The sequence below is a fragment of the Felis catus genome, chromosome C1 (genome assembly GCF_018350175.1).
Source record: "Felis catus isolate Fca126 chromosome C1, F.catus_Fca126_mat1.0, whole genome shotgun sequence".
NCBI classification, from domain to species: Eukaryota; Metazoa; Chordata; class Mammalia; order Carnivora; family Felidae; genus Felis; species Felis catus.
In genome coordinates this window covers 148,627,258-148,645,739 of record NC_058375.1, presented here as the reverse complement: position 1 = coordinate 148,645,739, position 18,482 = coordinate 148,627,258, and the positions used below count along the sequence as shown (strand labels likewise).

The 18,482-nt window shown below is 41.4% G+C and overlaps 1 protein-coding gene across 14 annotated transcripts in view; it reads right to left on the bottom strand.

The window, feature by feature from the left end:
• The window catches only part of TANC1 (tetratricopeptide repeat, ankyrin repeat and coiled-coil containing 1), a 243,278-nt gene that overhangs the window by 77,098 nt on the left and 147,698 nt on the right, over positions 1 to 18,482 (bottom strand). For 8 of the 14 annotated variants that reach the window (XM_023259370.2, XM_045034837.1, XM_045034838.1 and 5 more), the window contains 3 exons: positions 13,297 to 13,401; positions 1,908 to 2,038; positions 671 to 857 (listed from right to left, as the gene is read on the bottom strand). In XM_023259370.2, the coding sequence (XP_023115138.1) occupies positions 671 to 857; positions 1,908 to 2,038; positions 13,297 to 13,401 (423 nt within the window). Of the gene's footprint in view, positions 1 to 670; positions 858 to 1,907; positions 2,039 to 11,207; positions 12,686 to 13,296; positions 13,402 to 18,482 lie in introns of those variants that run through there. The other 6 variants (XM_045034836.1, XM_045034840.1, XM_045034842.1 and 3 more) reach the window with 4 other exon arrangements.

The following is an 18,482-nucleotide window of genomic DNA, read 5'->3' as shown; positions in this document are numbered from 1 at the left end:
GAATCTACTGAACTAATCAGAATCCTTACTTTTACAGAGAAGGAAAGAAGTGTGCAAAGAACTCAAATGTTATGCAAGTGATTATCCAGCTAAGCATCCTAAGAGTCAGTACTAGAATCTGTGTCTCCTGACCCACAGTTTAGGACACCCATACCTACTGTGTGGGTGTGTGGGGCACAGGATGGATATCCTTACAAAATTCTGGCCTCAAAACAAGCGGTCAGATACCATTAAAAGAAACTAAAGAACAAACGCCTGGAGATAAGTGAGGAAATAAATGACCTTGAGATTGAGGTAGGACGACGCCTCAATATGCAGGGATTTTATTGCCCTGGTGTATGTCTTCGTGGGATGAGATCCCCAACAAATGGAATTAATTGATGAAGAGGTAAAATTTTGTAACTTCACAGGCCAGATCTGATCTGGAAATTTTTTAACCAAATGAACCCAGTGTTATGAAAATAAATAAATAAATAAACACCAAGGAATGTAAAAGCTGATGCTTTATCCTCTCGGCTGCACATGGAGCCAGCGCGGTCTGTGAAGAACAAGGCGGGCCCTGGCAGACTGACCTTCACAGACCACGCTAAAATCCTCTTAAGAAGTGCCCGGTGAATGCTCTGGCTGACGTACATGGAGCCATTACATTACCGAGTCGTGTGCTTCTTACCTATAATTCCACTGTCCTTGCTTTCCAGGGTGGAACTAGGGCTGCTAATGGTCTCACAGGGACTTTTGTTGGCTGCAGTCTTGCTGACACAGCTATTCAAGGTTGAGCAGGGGCTATCGGTGCTAGGAGATGCGGTGCTGCTTGTTAGTGTGGAGCAAGGACTGATGCCTTGGCTTAGAGCTGTGCACTGCAAGACGAACGGAAGGAGGAGTTAGCACGGCTTTACACAGGATGCTGCTACACAGTCTTTTGTTTCTGGTGCGACAGCGATAAAACTCAAAACAGGAACACGGAAAACAGCTTTTTAAAACTAGGGAGCTTAATATGTATGTGGTCTTCCAAATTTTAGAAGAGAAATATTCTTGTTCTGTCCCCCTCCCTTGTGATTTCTTTTCTTTTTTTTTTTTTTTTTTAATTAAAAGGGCAGTCTTAGAAATAATTTAGTGGGAATGCACATTCATAAAACAGAAATAGCAAGCAGGCAGACTTCCTTTCATTTAAAGTCTGCAGAAGACAAATGGGTTCTTTGACCTCTGTACGGAAAATCTGGGAACTCTGTTTTTGTAATGTTTCACGAGCACTGCAGCCTGATTCAATTCCTGAAGATTTATGGGCTCTGCGGTCAGGGCAAGGAGGCTGATGGCCACTGCAGTCTCAATCAGTGTGTGATACCCTGGCAGAGACCCTCCCAGGGGGCAGAGGCTCTGGCCCCTCACGGCCATGCAGACATATACATCTCGAATGGGAAGCGGCAGGCTGCCATTCACTAGGATGCAGCGTGCTCTCCCATGCAGGAACCATTTGATCTCCTCTTATTTTGTCTCTGCCTCATCTCCTACAAATCTTTTCCTCACCCCGCTGACCCTCCAAAACCCCCACCACGAAAAAGCGCAGGAAAGCACATCCCAAAGCAGCCAGCTGAGAAGAATGGTGTTATAAAGATAAAAGTAGTATCATGACTAGGAGATTCTTGCAGCCACTTAAATTCATTTAGCTACCCTTGCCTGGGTAGTGACCTGAAGGTTAATGTGGATATTTTCTTCAGTTCTGCGCCCTTCTGCCTCTCCCCACCTCCCCACTGCAGAAATCACAAACTGTCGAAGTAAACTTCAATACACAACAGCCCAGACTCATGGACTGAACAAGGACTTCCTCACTCAGGGAGGGGGAGAAGACGGTTATGCCTTCGTTCATCCTCTGAGCAGGTAGGACATGCAGGGTCTTCCTCAGGCATTACCATGGTTTCATTTTTTTCTTCAATGGTTATGTGTGTGGCACTTGGGATCCCTTCTCCCAGTAAAAATCCCAGCCTTGTCAACAGTTCTTGAGCTGCCGGCGAACAGCTCGGTTCATTATCGGCCTTTGCTTCTGGAACAAAGAGAGAAAACAATGAAGATGCCCCTCTGGGGAATTTCAGGTTTGCATCTGGAGGAGTCCGCGCTGCAGCTGCTTGTCTGGGGCTTTTGTGTATTTTTATAAAATGCACAAAGTTTGACAATGCTGCCTGTCCTCAAGCAATACATTCTAATTAAGAGGCTGTGACAGGTTAAGAAAACAGTAAAAGAGAAACTCCAAGTGCAAAGAGTGAAGTATTTGACCTGAATCAGAACACAGTGTGATTACAGGATAGCAATTCCTATTTCCAGGTCCTGTGAAAAAGGGATACATCAGACACTAAAGGCAGAAAGAGGCCTGCCCTTCATCTTAACTCTTTAAAAGCATAGGGTGGCCAACGCCCACAGGAGGCTGAAATAAAGTTAAACCCCAGTGGCATACTGGCAGAGACCTCGGCTACTTAAATGTTGGGGTACACCTGAAATCTCAGCTCTTATTAACCAAGACAGGGGCATTACTACTTTGGTGGAAATGTCCTGTGCATACCCCATTCCCACCACAGTCAAAAGTCAAAGCCAGAACTCCAACTCAAGGGTCAATTGTCAGGAATCCACTCTGAAATAAAGATTTTAAAACCCAGCAAAATGTGTCCCAGGGGACCAGGCCCAAGAATACACTCTGCTGTTTACATGGGGATGTAGAAAAATCAGGCTGTGTTCTCAGCACACTCCACAGTAATGCTGGAAGCACAGTTAACCTGAAGGTCACAGGGCATGCTTAGAACCTGTCCTTCCTCTGGCCTCCCTGACCGGCTGGCCATCTTATTTTTCCCACTTAAACACATTCTGTTGTTGGGTTTAAATGTTGAGCTACAGGTTAACCTTGTATCCAAAGGCTTAAGGGAACTTAATTAAGGGTGACGAAATGATATTCACACCATTCTAACACCTTTCCTGTATTTTTAAATCAGCATCCATCAGGGTATTAAAAAAACAAAAAACATATAAAGCAAACTCTGCTTACAGATGTTAGAACTTAAAAAGCAATATGCAACCTGTAATACTCTCACTCAATGTTTTGTTCTTTTCTGTTAATTGTCTAGAGACTCAGACCTATACATTCATGAACCAATTTTTCCTAGACGTGGAAATCTGCAGGTGAGTCTTAGAAAGATAACATGAGGAAAGAACAAAACAGCAGTGTTACCTTTGAGCTACAATTCCACCACCAAAGTTCAATGCTAACTTTGCCTTCTTTAAGGAACCGCAAAAATCAAAACAAGTAGAGCTGAGAAGACCATCTGTATTATCCTCACTCACATATCAGTTTTGCTCAGTCATGCTCCCAGGATAGCAGCTACAAGGAAAACCAGGCTGGTCGTATCTTCAAGGAAGGAAAAGGATCCCACCCCTTGCTTACTCTCAAAACTCCCAATGTGTGTGGTAAGAATTGCTGTTTGCCAGCCTAGATGTTTTTTAGTTGCTCTAGAAAACCACAGGGGTAAAAGAACCAAGGCTGACTGTTCTGGGTTAAGAGTGCCCGCATGTTTCTGGATCATTTGTGTTAAACCTGTAACAGGAAAGGGCAGCGGCCACAAGCCAACGGAGTAAAAGAGCACCCCAGGGTGGGTCAACCACACCCAGAAGGCCACTCTACAAAAGGCCCCTTCCCACCAGAGATTTCCAACCACATTTTGATTCCCAAGGCACTTGGGCATTTGGGAAAAGGCGGCAGGAACTAAACCAAATCAGTAAAACCCAGGCACACCCAAGGGCTGAACCACTTCAGAACAGGATCAGAACACTTCAGAACAGCCTCGCCCCAAGGCTCAGACAGGGCAGCTATTTTATCTCAGGTGGCAGCTGGACCAAAGGGAGAGAACAGGATGCAGATGGAAAGGGAAAGAAGAGGGTAAGGGGCCAGAACTCAGCAGTTTTTCTACTACACGTCCCCCTTGCCTTTCAAAACAATCTCTATACGGCTACCAAATTGTGACTGTGCCCTTGAATGTCTGAATGTCTAGCTTCTGGTTCGACCTGAAACTCCAGGGAAAGTGCCAGAAACTACTCCCAGTTGGCAGCTGCTGTGGAGGCACAGAGAACAGCTGCACAGGCTTGGCTGCCACAGAATTTACCCTGACGACAAACAAGGCCACGGCCTATCGCTCACGTGGGGCTCCTTCCGAGACCCTGTAACCCATGTAGGTCCTTGGCAGGGGGGGTTACCCCCCGAGGAGTCAATGCTGCCTCCACACTGTGTCTGTAGACAGACACCCCAGACTGTCAAGGTTTTCATTAAAACATATGTATTTATGCAAAGACAATTAACTCCTCATCTAAACCTTGACCACAAGCTGGGAGCTATGGCAATTCCAGGTTTAATGTCTAAATTGACAGGACACCTCCAAATTCATGAACAACTTGTTCTCCTAACCGTTCAAACTGGATTTGAATGCCCCTAAAGTTCTCAAACCTGACCTGGAGTCGGGATGAATAGATGTCCTTTATTTCAGGTTTAGCATCCAGTAAGCCACTGCAATTTCATTTTGTCCAAAAGCTTCCCAACCGTCTCTTCATATAATTCTCTCTTCTCAAATGTCATTCTAGTGACCTTCCCCTCAGAAGCCCTCTTCAGTCTGAATTCCTCAATCCATGTCAAGCCGTCTGCATTTTCCCCTCCCTAAGGCACAGAGCTTTCTCTCTGGCTGAACTTTTCATTCTGGCAGAAGGACCCCTGGGTGAAGAGTGACGGTGCCATTTTGGGAGAGAGGAGTTGCTGGGAATTCACGCTGGTATACTAGACTGTGAAATTAAAATGAATTTCTACTTCCACAGCCGATCACCAAATACTGAGATCTGAACAGTAAGGTAAGATGTTCTTGGAACTAACTCTTACTACAAAATTATCTCCAAACCAAAATCCAGTGGGATACTCTAAATGGCAAGTATTTTCATTCATGTAGTTAATACTAAATCACTCATCAATAATAGGTGTACCTTACCCAAAACAAGTGGGATAAGTACTAGAGAGACATCATCTCTTAGCAATACTTTATATCTCACAGATTTAAATATCCAAGGAATTTATGATGGCTGCATTTGGAGTTGAAAGGATAATTGGCCTCATACTTCCTGGGACTCTATTAGACAAATGGGGAGTGATATTCCTTCCCAGTAATGTTTTCATGGAATCTTCAACAGGACACCATTATGAAATAACCAAGTGGAGGAAGGCAAAGAGAATTTTTCAGGTCACTTCTTGTCTCTTGTTAACTACCCACACCTTGTTGGACTACGTTTGGGGCACCAACCCTCAGGTATGGTCCATAAATGGACCACCTTCCCAATTACCACCATCCTCACTTCAAATCCACTTGTGCCCCTTATAACCATCCCCTTATCCTTCCCTACAGTCTCAGAAGAAAGGACTTCTCCTGGCCAAAACTATTCTGGACCACTTACAGCGTGAACTTCTGTAACCCTCAATTTCTTCATGAGGGAAGTAGCCATAACCCACTTCTTATAGGTTGTGAGCTTAATAATAATAATAATAATAATAATAATGATAATAATAACAAAGAAGATGAAAAAAATGAGAAAATACCTTACACACCAAGCATCTTTGAAATAAGATGTGATATCAAAGTTGGTCATTATTTCTACCAATTTTAACACCAAGAGCCCACTTTCTCACTATTATTTCATTTTCTGGTGTCATGGATTCCTATCTATATTCAACGTGCTTGTATTTTTCTTACCTATTAAACATAGTTTTTTATGATTCTTCTGCCTTATTTAACTTTCTATGAACTCACTATTCCTTCATGACAACAAATTTCCTTCCTTTTTCTAATTATCAAACTGTTCCACGTTGGCCCACACTTAACTGCTTTCATTTTTATTTTTAAGTTTATTTCAGAGAGCGAGAGAGAGCGAGCACACGCATATGCTTGTGTGTGAGCAGAGAGAGAATCCCAAGCGGACTCCACATTGTCAGCACAGAGCCTGACATGGGGCATGATCCCACAAACCACGAGATCATGACCTGAGCCAAAATCAACTTACAAAATTGAATTTACAAAAACAGTTATTTATAGAGGAGCATCTATCCGTGAACCTGAGCTGACTCTGTCAATAATTGGCTTCTAGTCCTTAATACAAAAACATAGTTATTGCACAAGTTGTCTTTAAGCACTCCACCTCATTCACTCCTTAAAACTGTCACCAAATCTTACCACTTCCTCTTTCAAAATGTCTCCTGAATTAGCCTTTTTCTTTCCAGTCATACTGCCACTTATCAAGTCCTCATCCTCTCAAGTCTAGATAACTATCGGACTCTGGATCAATTTTCTCATCTTTTTAAAAAATTTTCACCGTCTTCTTTTCCTTCCTCACAGCCAGTGGTTCTCAAACTTTTTGTCACACTCTTAAAAACGAGGACTCCAAAGAGCTTTGGCATATACGAATTATTGATGTTTATCACATTAGAGATTAAAACTAAGAATTTTTAAGAATCAATGTTAAGGGGCGCCTGGGTGGCGCAGTCGGTTAAGCGTCCGACTTCAGCCAGGTCACGATCTCGCGGTCCGGGAGTTCGAGCCCCGCGTCGGGCTCTGGGCTGATGGCTCAGAGCCTGGAGCCTGTTTCCGATTCTGTGTCTCCCTCTCTCTCTGCCCCTCCCCCGTTCATGCTCTGTCTCTCTCTGTCCCAAAAATAAATAAACGTTGAAAAAAAAAATTAAAAAAAAAAAAAAGAATCAATGTTAATCCATTCTAAGTTAGTAAAACTTACATGTTAAACATTTTTAATAAAAAATATTTTGGGGGGGGGCACCTGAGTGGCTCAGTCATTGAAGCATCCAGCTTCGGCTCAGGTCATGATCTCGTGGTTGCTGAGTTCGAGCCCCACATAGGGCTCTGTGCTGACAGCTCAAGAGCCCAGAGCTTGCTTCAGAGTCAGTGTCTCCCTCTCTCTCTGACCCTCCCCTGCTTGTGCTCTTTCTCTCAAAAATAAATAAAAACATTTAAAAAAATGTTTTCCCAAAGATTTTAATCTCTACACTCAACGTGAGGCTCACACTTATAACCCAAAAATCAAGAGTCACATGTTCTACTGACCAAGACAGCCAGGCACCCCCAAAATATTTTCAAAGTCAAGAATGGCAGTGTTTTACACTTTTGCAAATTCTTTTTCAAGTCTCATTTAACAGAAGACAGCTAGATTCTCACGTCTGCTTCTGCATTTAATCTGTTGTGATATGTTCTTTTGGGTGAAGCATGTGAAGATGTGTGGCCTCAGAGAGATATGCAGCTGGGAAAGGGAGGAACCTTCTCAGTTAATTACATTCTTCTCTGATACCTCACCAAAACTTGACAAGTAGCAATTTCTTAAAGGTTAGTTCTAGTTTTGACTTTGAATCCGTATCAATATACTTTTTGCACTCTGTTACAATAAAAGTCCATGATCTGTTATAAGCTTCAAATGGACTTAGTTAGCCATGCATGATTTCTTAAAATCATGCATTGGGTGATTTGGAAAATATTAGTTTCGCAGATCCTATAAGTGCTGACACATTTATTATACAATACCAAAATATCACATTCATTAATATCTCATCTCAAATGAAAAGTCCCGAGAAGCCATCAAACTCAACGTGACCAGTGCAAATCCCAAAAACCTGATTTTTCACTTGAAAGGTCAAATTTTATCATTGGCAACTAATCCCTGTCAGTTTTATTTTTTAATTGAAAGGACGTGCTCATTTTGTTCTTTTTTGAGAAAATGTTGTGTCAAATACCCAATTCTGAATAACTCTGGCTTGCCAGTCATTCTTTCAAGTAAAAATGGTGTTCCATTAAAAAAAGTGGCTAGGTCAGCTTGCAATTCAAACAGCCACACAAGTGGTTTTCTCTGGGACAACCATCATACTTCAGCATGCAGCAGACTTGCTTTATGGGGACTTCCCATTTTATCACATAGACTATTAACAAGATCAGTCAAGGTCAAGATTTAGTAACATTTGTTATTTTCAGTGCTTTGTCAGGGATGTTACCCTGCGAGTTATTATTTTTAATACTAATGCATGGTGGTGAAAAATACCACTCCTAGCTCTAGTACAGCAGGTGGCCCTACCTCGATGCACACTAAGGCATCAGAAGTCTCATCAATAATTGCTTTTGTACCATCAGTGCCCATGTCAATGCAAGAGAAATGGAAGTATATTCCTAATGTCATTATGGAAAGAGTTTTGACTTCATAGACCCCTGTAAAGGTCTTGGGGATGCTCCTAAGTCCACAGCCCATACCTTGAGAACCTCTACTCTAAGTCTTCAACTGTACTAAGTTCTCCCTTTCCTTTAAAATCAGTAAAAACTAGTGTATGTACGCCTCTCAACCTATTAACTGATCTCTCATCTTCCCTTACTTGCTCAAAGCCTTGGGGTAAAAAGGCAATGGTTTATCCTCACCAACTGCATTTCCCTTTCACCTACCTGCAACTTAAATTCACTCACCTTCACAAGCCTCCTGAAACAGCCCTGTAAGGCACGGTAATATTTTTCTTTTTAAATGACCAATCTCCTCTTTTGACTTTTCTATAATTTTTGACCTTGCAAATACTCTGTCCTCCAAGGAGGAAAGTGGCAACTGTCGTAACAGACACTCAGAGAGGAAATCCATGGTTTTCAGAATTACTGTGTGGTCCTGAGGATTCTTATCCTACCCTTTTGCTGATGCCTCTTTCAGCCAATTCACAGCTCATGAATAAAATACCAAAATTTCTCAGTCCTCTCCTCTCAGTGGCCTTTTTCCCAGTCTAACGCATCTCGTTCCATCACATTCCCTCCAAACAAAAGGAAGTCCAGCTCATACCCAGAACTTTTCCTTGAGACCCAGTTTGAGTTTCCAATCATTCAGTGGGCACCGGTGCCTTACCTGTTCCACCAGCATCTCAAACTCAACGTGCCTGAAACTGAATTCAAACCAAAACAGATGGTTCCCTCTCTTTCAGTGCCATCTTAATGTCACCTCAAAGCCTTGAAGTCATCATCTTTGTGTCTTCAGCTCCCAGGTCCATGCAATTTCTCAAGAATCTTCCTACTCATCTTCCCTTCTTTCCTGATCCTGTTCTCATTTGAGATCTTGCTCTGTCTTACCTAACTAGTGACATCTCTTCCTAACCATCTCCCTGACCCTAGTCTCTTCTGTGCCCCACTGCATTCTATACTTTGTTGCTAGGTAAATCTTAAGGCAATCAAGTCCTTCCCAGCTCAGCTCCCCCACCGGCACCCAACACCAGCTTGGATTAGTCAATACTACTTCCCTCTCCTGTTACAGTCACTCTGCGTATATAGGTCTTTAAACCCCAACCAGACAGACTCTAAGGCTCCATGAACAAAGAACCTATGCTTGATAGCCCATCTCAAAGAGCATCCAACATAGTGCATTTCACAGCATCAGAATTTAATTAATATTTATTTAAGGAAATGCAGAATGAATGGATACTCTACCGCTAATCTCTCTTCCATAGCACATACAAGGCACATCTACCTTCTATGCTTTCATCTAACTAAAACCTTATTCAACTATTGGTCAAATGGCCTACCACTATTCTAAGAGGCTGAAAATTAAATTAGCAGAAGCAAGGTTACCTCTTGGTAAAGGAAGGGGAATATGATCAGGAGGAAATATAGTTATGTTTTATTTCTTAAACTGAGTAGTAGGTAGACAGGTGTCATGTTCTTTATAGCTTTTCATTCTCTACATCTTTTTGAACATCTGAAATAATCAAAAACATCAGGCACCAGTATTTAAACAAATCTAAAAAAAAGCCTTACTCCCCCCAAGATAGTTGTGCATGTAATTATTCTGCTGTTTCATACATGCTCATTTTACTTCCTAACTATACTGCCAGGTGAGAAGTTTCATCATGTTTTGAGATTGATCTTCACCAAGCAATGACTCATTAGACTAAAATTTTCTCACCCCTCCCCATCAAAGCTTGCTCAAGTAGCTAATGACAGATGGAAGCAAACCTAAACGGATTATGGTTGCCCCTAATTCAAAGAAACATAGCTGTGAATCCTATTATAATATAATAATCCTTTCTAATTTATCTGGGGTTTATTTCCTCCTTAAGGCAGAAGTATTGTCTTGTGGGTAAATGACATTCTCCCCGTAAACAATATGTTGGTTTAGCAATAGGAAGCTTATTTGTAAAGACCATATTCTGTATGACACACACAGGTTATTAGAACCATTTGACAGGAAAAAGGGGATTGTATTCTGTTTGAGGAGCTCATTAAGTCACTCTTTTTTCCCAGAGTAGAAAATGCTATTTTTCCAAAATATTTTAAAATATTAAATAAAGTATCTTTTTCTAAAGATGTTTCCAGGTGAATGTAAACTTTAATAGATTCTTGGTATATAATAAAAATATTCATCTGTCCATATCATATAACCCACTCCCCAGGTAGCTAAAATATGCAATTTCACATAATTATAATTACTTACAAGTTAATGAACAAATTCAAAGTGCTTGTTGGTTTTGTTTTACTTTGATTTAAATTTCAAACAGCTAAGAATCAAGAATTTATGTAGCTAAACCATAAAACGAGGCAGCTTAGTCTGGGAAGGGTATTTCAAATATTCAGTAGTAACCTGATATTTCATGAGCCTATGGGAAATTTCAAAACCATTTCACAAAGAGCTGTTTGTTATTAACAGCGTCCAAAAACGCATTTTAAGATATTAAAAAAAAAATCCCAAAGAAAATATGAAAAGTGTAAGAGCAAGTTTTGAATTAAAATTTAAGTGATGATGTTTGATATTAAACCCTAGAAATTAGGGTTTGTCCACCATACATCAGTACATGCTTGGGTTAATACCCAAACTCAATTAGTTTTAGTTTGCTCCAGCCTCTCCTTTAGGTTCACTGACCTGGACATAAAATTTACACTTTAATATGGCAGACTTAATTAACGCTATTGAAATGTAAAGGATTCCATGGGGATTACAAAATACACCATCCTTTACTAATTGCCAAGCTAAATTGTGTTAAGCGACCACTTTCTCAGGAACCAACAGCTAACTGCTGGGGCTTCCACCACCTTCATGGCTATCCACACAAGACCACATGATTACAAACATCAACTTTACCTCTTTCTCTTTTTCTGGACACTTAAAAAGAAGAAAATGTACCCTACCTGTAGACAAAACTTCTGGTCCATGTTCACAGCCACTTGGTATGTCAAAACTTCAGCCCACTAGGAGACTGACGATACTGAATCTGAGAGCTAGGGTCTCAGCAGTGAGGGCACATGCAAAATGCAGGCTGCGGGAGCAATATCAATCTTTACGCTTGAATTAGCTCACCTGGCAGCCAGGCACGAGAATGCCTCCTCCCCCCAAGAATGACAGCCAATTCTGCCTTGGGCAAGAGGAGAAAAGTTGACAATGGGAGCTATTTATAACATCTTTTCTTTGTCCAATACAATTCTTAAATTTCCCCTCCATTCGTGTCCCAGAAGGAGTCCTAAACTCTCAACAGAACAGGACCTCCGCGATATTCCCCACCAGGGAGAGAAAGGTAACATCATGGCCGTGTTTGGCCAGCCAAAACACCAAGGGCATAAATAACCAGAACTTCAAAGGCTCTGGAGGGTGGTGATGAGGGTAACGGGAGGCTTATTTTGAAATGGGCAAACAGCTTGGCAAATTTGATTATTGATATTCACTTCAAAGGATCAGGTTTTTATTTTCCTTTCAACCCCCGAACAGAAATGACAGAACAGATCTAAAAGTAGACACCCTGCACACGTGAATTCACCACCAAGAGAGTCTTCATGTCTGTAGGATGGCCATCCTAACCACACACCACTGGGGACTCTCCCCTCTTTACCACCACTCCCGTGGCACCCTTGTCCCTCCTCAGCACAAGTCTTAGTGTAAACCTCTTACCCAAACCAAACAGCTAGATGTCTGGACAGAAGGGAAAGGGTAAAATTTCTCATGCTAACACACAGGCAGCAGTATCTCTTCCCTGCCCAGAATGCCCAGCTCCTGGCCCTGTCTCATCTCCCACCCATCCTAAACTCTTCTTATTTTTATCTTCTGCCAATTCCTCCTCTTAGCTCATTTTTAGGTTTATTTTCACCACCATCCTATTCCATTTTCCTAGCATATCCTCCTCTGAACCACTCCATACTATGTATCAGCAGAAACACAAAATGCACACACAGCAGTTACAACTTCAAAGAGCTATATTCCTGACTACCCACAACTGGGGCAAGGAAAATGCCAGATGTCCCATAGTAGAAATATGGGGGAGTTTTCTCTTTCAGCATTACTACACAAACTATTGATGTTGTATGACATTGTATGATAAAGTATTGACATTGAAGATAGAATGGGCTTCTCCAGACGGGCCAGGATTCCTAACCACAAGTTTCTGCAGGAAAATGAGATACAAGTTCAAAACATTCAAATTAAAGCCCACAGAGTTGTGACTTGGGGAGCCTCTGCTACCCCCAGAAAAGAACAAACAGGTAAATTCCCAAACTGATTAAAAAAAAATAAAGAACTCTTGATACATTTATGAAATGCTATCATTTGTAATGTCTGTTAGACATGTTTCCAGATCTAGGAAAAAAGAAATATATAAAATATCTCTACTAAAGATTTCAATTAATTTGGATTTTTTTTTTTTTTTTTGGCTCTTATTTCAACATTCCCTGAAGAACAACTTTAGATCTAAAAAAAAAAAAAAACCAAAAAAAAACCCACAAAAAAACCACAAAAAACAAAACAAAAAAAACTTTCAAAAGCTATCAAATGCTTTTAAGAAAGCTAGTTATCAGAAACTTGTCTAGTGAAAGTGCTAGCTTTTCAGCCAAAGCCTGTTGAATACTCTAAAACGACGGAGTAGCAAAAAAAAAAAAAAAAACAAAAACAAAAAACAAAAGAGCGCCGGAAGCAATCTTCTGGCGGGCTTTCCTTATTCCCACCTACCCACCCCCCTCCCAAGACGGGGAGGTCAAAATTGAGAGGAAAGAAGACTCAACCCTTAAACAATGCATATGCACCCACTCAACTATTCCTATACTGTGTATATAACTCCAAGAATTTACATTAGCTAAACAGATCTGTATAACTGCAAAAGGGGAAAAAAATCTCCCAAATACATTCAGTTTGGCAAAGCTTCCTCCTACAAGAGGCACTCAAGTTTCACTCAGAAATGGAGTGTCATTATGTAAAATCTTTAGGAGGGGGGAATTATTGAAAACACATTCTTACCATTCTCATTGGGCTCTGCTGCCTTGGACACTTCTCTGAATGGTATTATAACTGCATCTCCAGGCACTCTGGGGCTTTCCACATACTTGGGCTTCCTGACGGGTCCTGCAGTGGAAAAGATCTGAGTGTGGCTAATTTTTTCCAGACGCAAACAAAGCTTCAGAACGTACAGTGTGTGTCCTCACCAGGACCCAAATATGCCTAAAGGAAGAGCCGGCCCCTTCTCCTCCCTTGAATACACACACGGTCATTTCAGTACAGACACGGGAATGTCCAGTCTGAGCTGCCAAAGAAGAAATGGGTAAGCTCAGTTTCGAGAATGTAAACTCTGACAAAAACAAAAGCCGCTCTTTTGCTATGAAGTTTCTACAGCTGTCGTTGGTGTACATCAAGTGAGTGATTTTGACATGTTCAAACCTGGACAGCTTTTGGCAAAGGGTTTTTTATTTGGAATTTGTCTCTAACTGGGACAAAGACGGTTGGGTTGCTTGGTATCTCCAAAGTCAGGAGGCAAGGATTACTAACAGCCAGCCTGAAAGATCAACACACTCTGAGCGACCACAGAGAGCAGGCATTTTATCAGACTGGTGACGCACGGCAATTGTGTGGGGCACAGAAGGCGATGGTTTTCTTGGCACATGACAGAGGCACCTTCAGAAAAGCACAGTGGCCAGTGCAGCAGGCAACTGGGGACACAAGAGAGCCCGTGAGTCCAATCTCTTACCTCCCCCTCAACCTCAACTTATCATCAGAAAATCTGGAATTCTCAGTAAGAACGGATAGACCCCCTCACACACATTGGTGGTGGCAATGTACAGGTGCAGCCACTTTGGAAAACAGTTTGGTAGTTCCTCAAGAAGTTAAACAGTTATTGTATGACCCAGTAATTCCACCTCTATGTTCACACCACGTCCACACAGAAGTTTGTATACTTGTGCGCACAGTAGCACTATCAATAGACAAGTGTCCATCAACTACTTATAAAATGTGATATCCCATACAGTGGAATCTTATTGGGCAATAAAAAGGAATGGAGTACTGATTCATGCTACAGCATGAAACACTATGCTAAGGGAAGGAAGCCAGTCCCCATAGATCACATATTGTAGGAGTCCACTAGTGTGGAATTATCCAGAATAGGTAAATTTATTTATTTTTTTAAACTTTTTTTTTTTAAGTTTATTTATTTTGAGAGAGAGAGAGAGAGAGAGAATCAGTGGAGAAGGGGCAGAAAGAGAGGTGGACAGAGGATCTGAAGCAGGCTCTGTGCTGACAGCAGAGAGGTTGATGCGGGGCTGGAACTCATGAACCACAAGACCATGACCTGAGCTGAAGTCGGATGCTTAACTGACTGAACCACCCAGGCACCCCCTGAATAGATAAATTTATAGAAACCAAGTATGAATGGTTTTCAGGAGCAGAGGGATATGCAGGCTTGTGGGCTAATGACTAAGGGGTATCAGACTTCTTTCTGGAGTGATAAAAATGTCCTAAAATTAGTGGTGATGGCTGCATGACCTTAGGAATATACTAAAAACTTCTACAGGGTACACTTGGAGTGAATTGTATATGTGAATTATATTTAAATAAAGCAACTTAAAAAAAGAGTGCCTATTTTATTCTTTTCAAACATCACATTTGTTCCAGAATCACCCACTTTACTCTCATTTTCCTTGGTTGCCTTAAAGTGTGCTTTTAACAAGGCCACAAAGGCAGGGAACATTTCACACCAGTAAGGGACAGGATGGTGGAAAGAGTGGCAGATGGGTCGACAGCCCTCCCTCCTGCTCAGCCCTGAGCCATAGCCCTGACTCTCTGGGGTCTCGGCTCTGTCACAGCACACTGAGGTGGTGAATCGAGCACATCCTGAGCACCCTTCTGTGTCAAACATCTTAGGAGTCTGAGGAGTTCTGGTCAGAATATGGTTTGTGGTGAGAGATGCTGCCATCTAAAGGCTTACTGCAAGAGCATCTACATCAGTATAAAAATAATCCAACTCCCTGCCACCTACAGTGTACTACAGATTAAAACAGGCTACGTTATCAAAGAAGCTTATGGTACTTGACAAATAGGGCTATTATTTCAAACTTTAGAAACCATGGTTTTTAAATGGCTAACACAGCATTTAATCACATGGCTATCTCCATAATTTATGTAACCCTGTCAGAAAGAGGATTTTTCAAAGGTTAAAATGGAATGCTTATGGGGGAAGAGGGAGGACCTGCTCACAATATGAATGGAAGATGTAGGCTATACAACAGAATACAAAGCATCATTCAGATTTTATCTAAAAATACACATATCTGTACACAAATATGCATGGAGAGAAGACTGGTAGGGAAGGAGGGCGGGGAGGGTAAGGGGATACTAAAAAGTATTTGCTATAGAGGAGCCAGAAACTAGAAGAAAGGGCCCTAACGGGGCAGGAAGAAATGGAAGCAGGACAAACATGAGAACCTTTCTACACTTTTGGTTCCTGACCTATTATCTACGGTAAAAGAGATGGCTGGCGTCTCTTCCCCCATCATCTGCCCTAATAAAGAAGTAAAGCCCTTTACTATTATTGTCCAGTGATTCAAACTGCCCCAACCAGCATGCCATTGCTCAAGAGACACCTATAAATTTCTGCTCACCTTAACTCTTCAGAGTATAAGGAACAGCAAATCTAATCAGATCTATTTCCAGGCTCCAATCTACCTACCCTGCATATCCTTCAAAAATATTTTCTAACAGGGGCACCTGGGTGGCTCAGTCAGTTGAGCGTCCGACTTCGGCTCAGGTCATGATCTCAGGTCCGTGAGTTCGAGCCCCGCGTCAGGCTCTGTGCTGACAGCTCAGAGCCTGGAGCCTGCTTCAGATTCTGTGTCTCCCTCTCTCTCTGACCCTCCCCCGTTCATGCTCTGTCGCTCTCTGTCTCAGAAACAAATAAACATTAAAAAAAATATATATATATATATTTTCTAACAGTAAGTACTCTCTTAAAATGTGGGCTACAGTAAGTACTCTCTTAAAATTTCACATGGATGAAATATGAATGGTTTCACGTGGATGGTTTTATGAATGATTGGAACATCGAACCCCAACGTCACCCAGAAACATCATCCAGAGCCTTCAGAAAGCATCCATGCCCATCCTTTCAATTGTCTAGGACTGTATTTTGTTCATAGGTCAATTGCTAATGATAAGAAATACTTAACATTGAGGAGTGAGGGTATTAGGAGCACAGCGTCTGGAATTGGGCAAACCTGGATTCAAACATGGTCCCTAGCCTCCCCCAACTTGGACCTCAATAATACCCCAGAGCTAAAAGATGAACACGTAAGCCTCCTGCTCCAAGGGGAACATCCATGAGAGCAGAGACCAGGTGGAACGGATTCCCAGGATTGGCACAGTGCCTGGCACAGTAAACAGGGATGCAAGATAGGAAAGGAGACACAGAATATACCAAAGGAAATAAAACGTGTATTCGGTGGACCCACAAGGCTAAGCACTAACATACATTAATTCATTCAATGGTAATAACTTTGGGAGAAAAGCACTATTTCCATTTTTAGGTCAGGAAACCAAAGCTCAAATCAGTTAAACAAGTTGCTCATAGCCCATACATGGCAAAACAGGAATTCAAATAGTTCTGTGGTCCATGCAGGTTTGAAGCCCATGTACTCAACCACTCAGTACTTACAAAAGTGGGAAACCCAGATAAAACATGCAGTCCTAGAAAAGGCCAGAGCAGGGGAAACTTCTACCATCACCTGGTCATCCATGGACTTAGCAGAGTCAACAAATATTTTATTCATATTTATTTGTCTCTGATCACCCCTTTTACTAGGAGTTGAACATTATGAAATGAATACAGGCTTACGTGAGATAGTGCAGATCTTGCAATAAATTGAGTCAAATGAATTTTTTGTTTCTTAGTGCATATGAAATTATGTATACACTGTAGTCTGTCACATGTGCAATAGCATTATGTCTAAAAAACAATGTACATACCTTAATTAAGAATTACTTGGGATAAGCACTGGGTGTTGTATGGAAACCAATTTGACAATAAATTTCATATTAAAAAAAATTTTTTTAAAAGAATTACTTTATTGGGGTGCCGGGGTGGCTCAGTCCAAAGCATCTTTTGACTTCAGCTGAAGTCGTGATCTCACAGTTTGTGAGATCCAGATCCTGCTTGGGATTCTCTTTCTCTCTCTCTCTCTCTCTGCCCCTCCCCTGCTCACACACATGCTCTCTGTCTCAAAATAAATAGTGTTTTTTTTTTTTTTTAAAGAATTACTTTACTGTTAACAATGTCAACTATCATCCGAGCTTTCAGTGATTAGTAATCCTTTTGCTGGTGGAAGGTCTTGCCTTGATGTTGATGGCTGTGGACAGATCACAGTGGTGGTTGCTGAAGGCTAGGATGGCTTTGGCGATTTCTTAACACAAGACAACAATGAAGTTTGCCACATCAATTGACTCTTCCATGAATGATTTCTCTATATGTGATGCTGTTTAATAGTATTTTACCCACAAAATTTCATTCATAATTAGAGTCAAACCTCTAGCAGTCAAACACTGCTACTACTTTATCAACTAAGTTTATGTAGTATTCTAAATCCTTTGTTGTCATTTTAACAATATTTACAGTATCTTCATGGGGAGTAGAAACTGTTTATCCATAAAAATCAACTCCTCATCCATTAAAGTTGTATCATGAGATTGCAACAATTCAGTCCCATCTTCAGGCTCCACTTCTAATTCTAGCTGTCTTGCTGTTTCCACCACATCTGCAGTTACTTCCTCTACTGAAGTCTTGGAACTCTCAAAGTCATTGCTGAAGGTTGGGATCAGCCTCTTCCAAACTCCTGTTCATGTTGATATGTTGACCTCTTCCCATGAATCACAAATATTCTTAAGGACATCTAGAATGGTGAACCCTTTCCAAAAGGTTTTCAATTTATGTTGCCCGATCCATCAGAGGAATCACTATCTGAGGGATTGATAGCCTTACAAAACATATTTCTTAAATAAGACCTAAAAGTTGGAATTACTCCTTGGTCAGGCTGCAAAATGAGCACCATGTTAACAGTCATGAAAACAACATTAAGCCTGTTGTACATCTCTATCAGAGCTCTTGAGTGACCATGGGAATTGTAAATGAGCAGGAGTATTTTGAAAGCAATCTTATTTTGAGC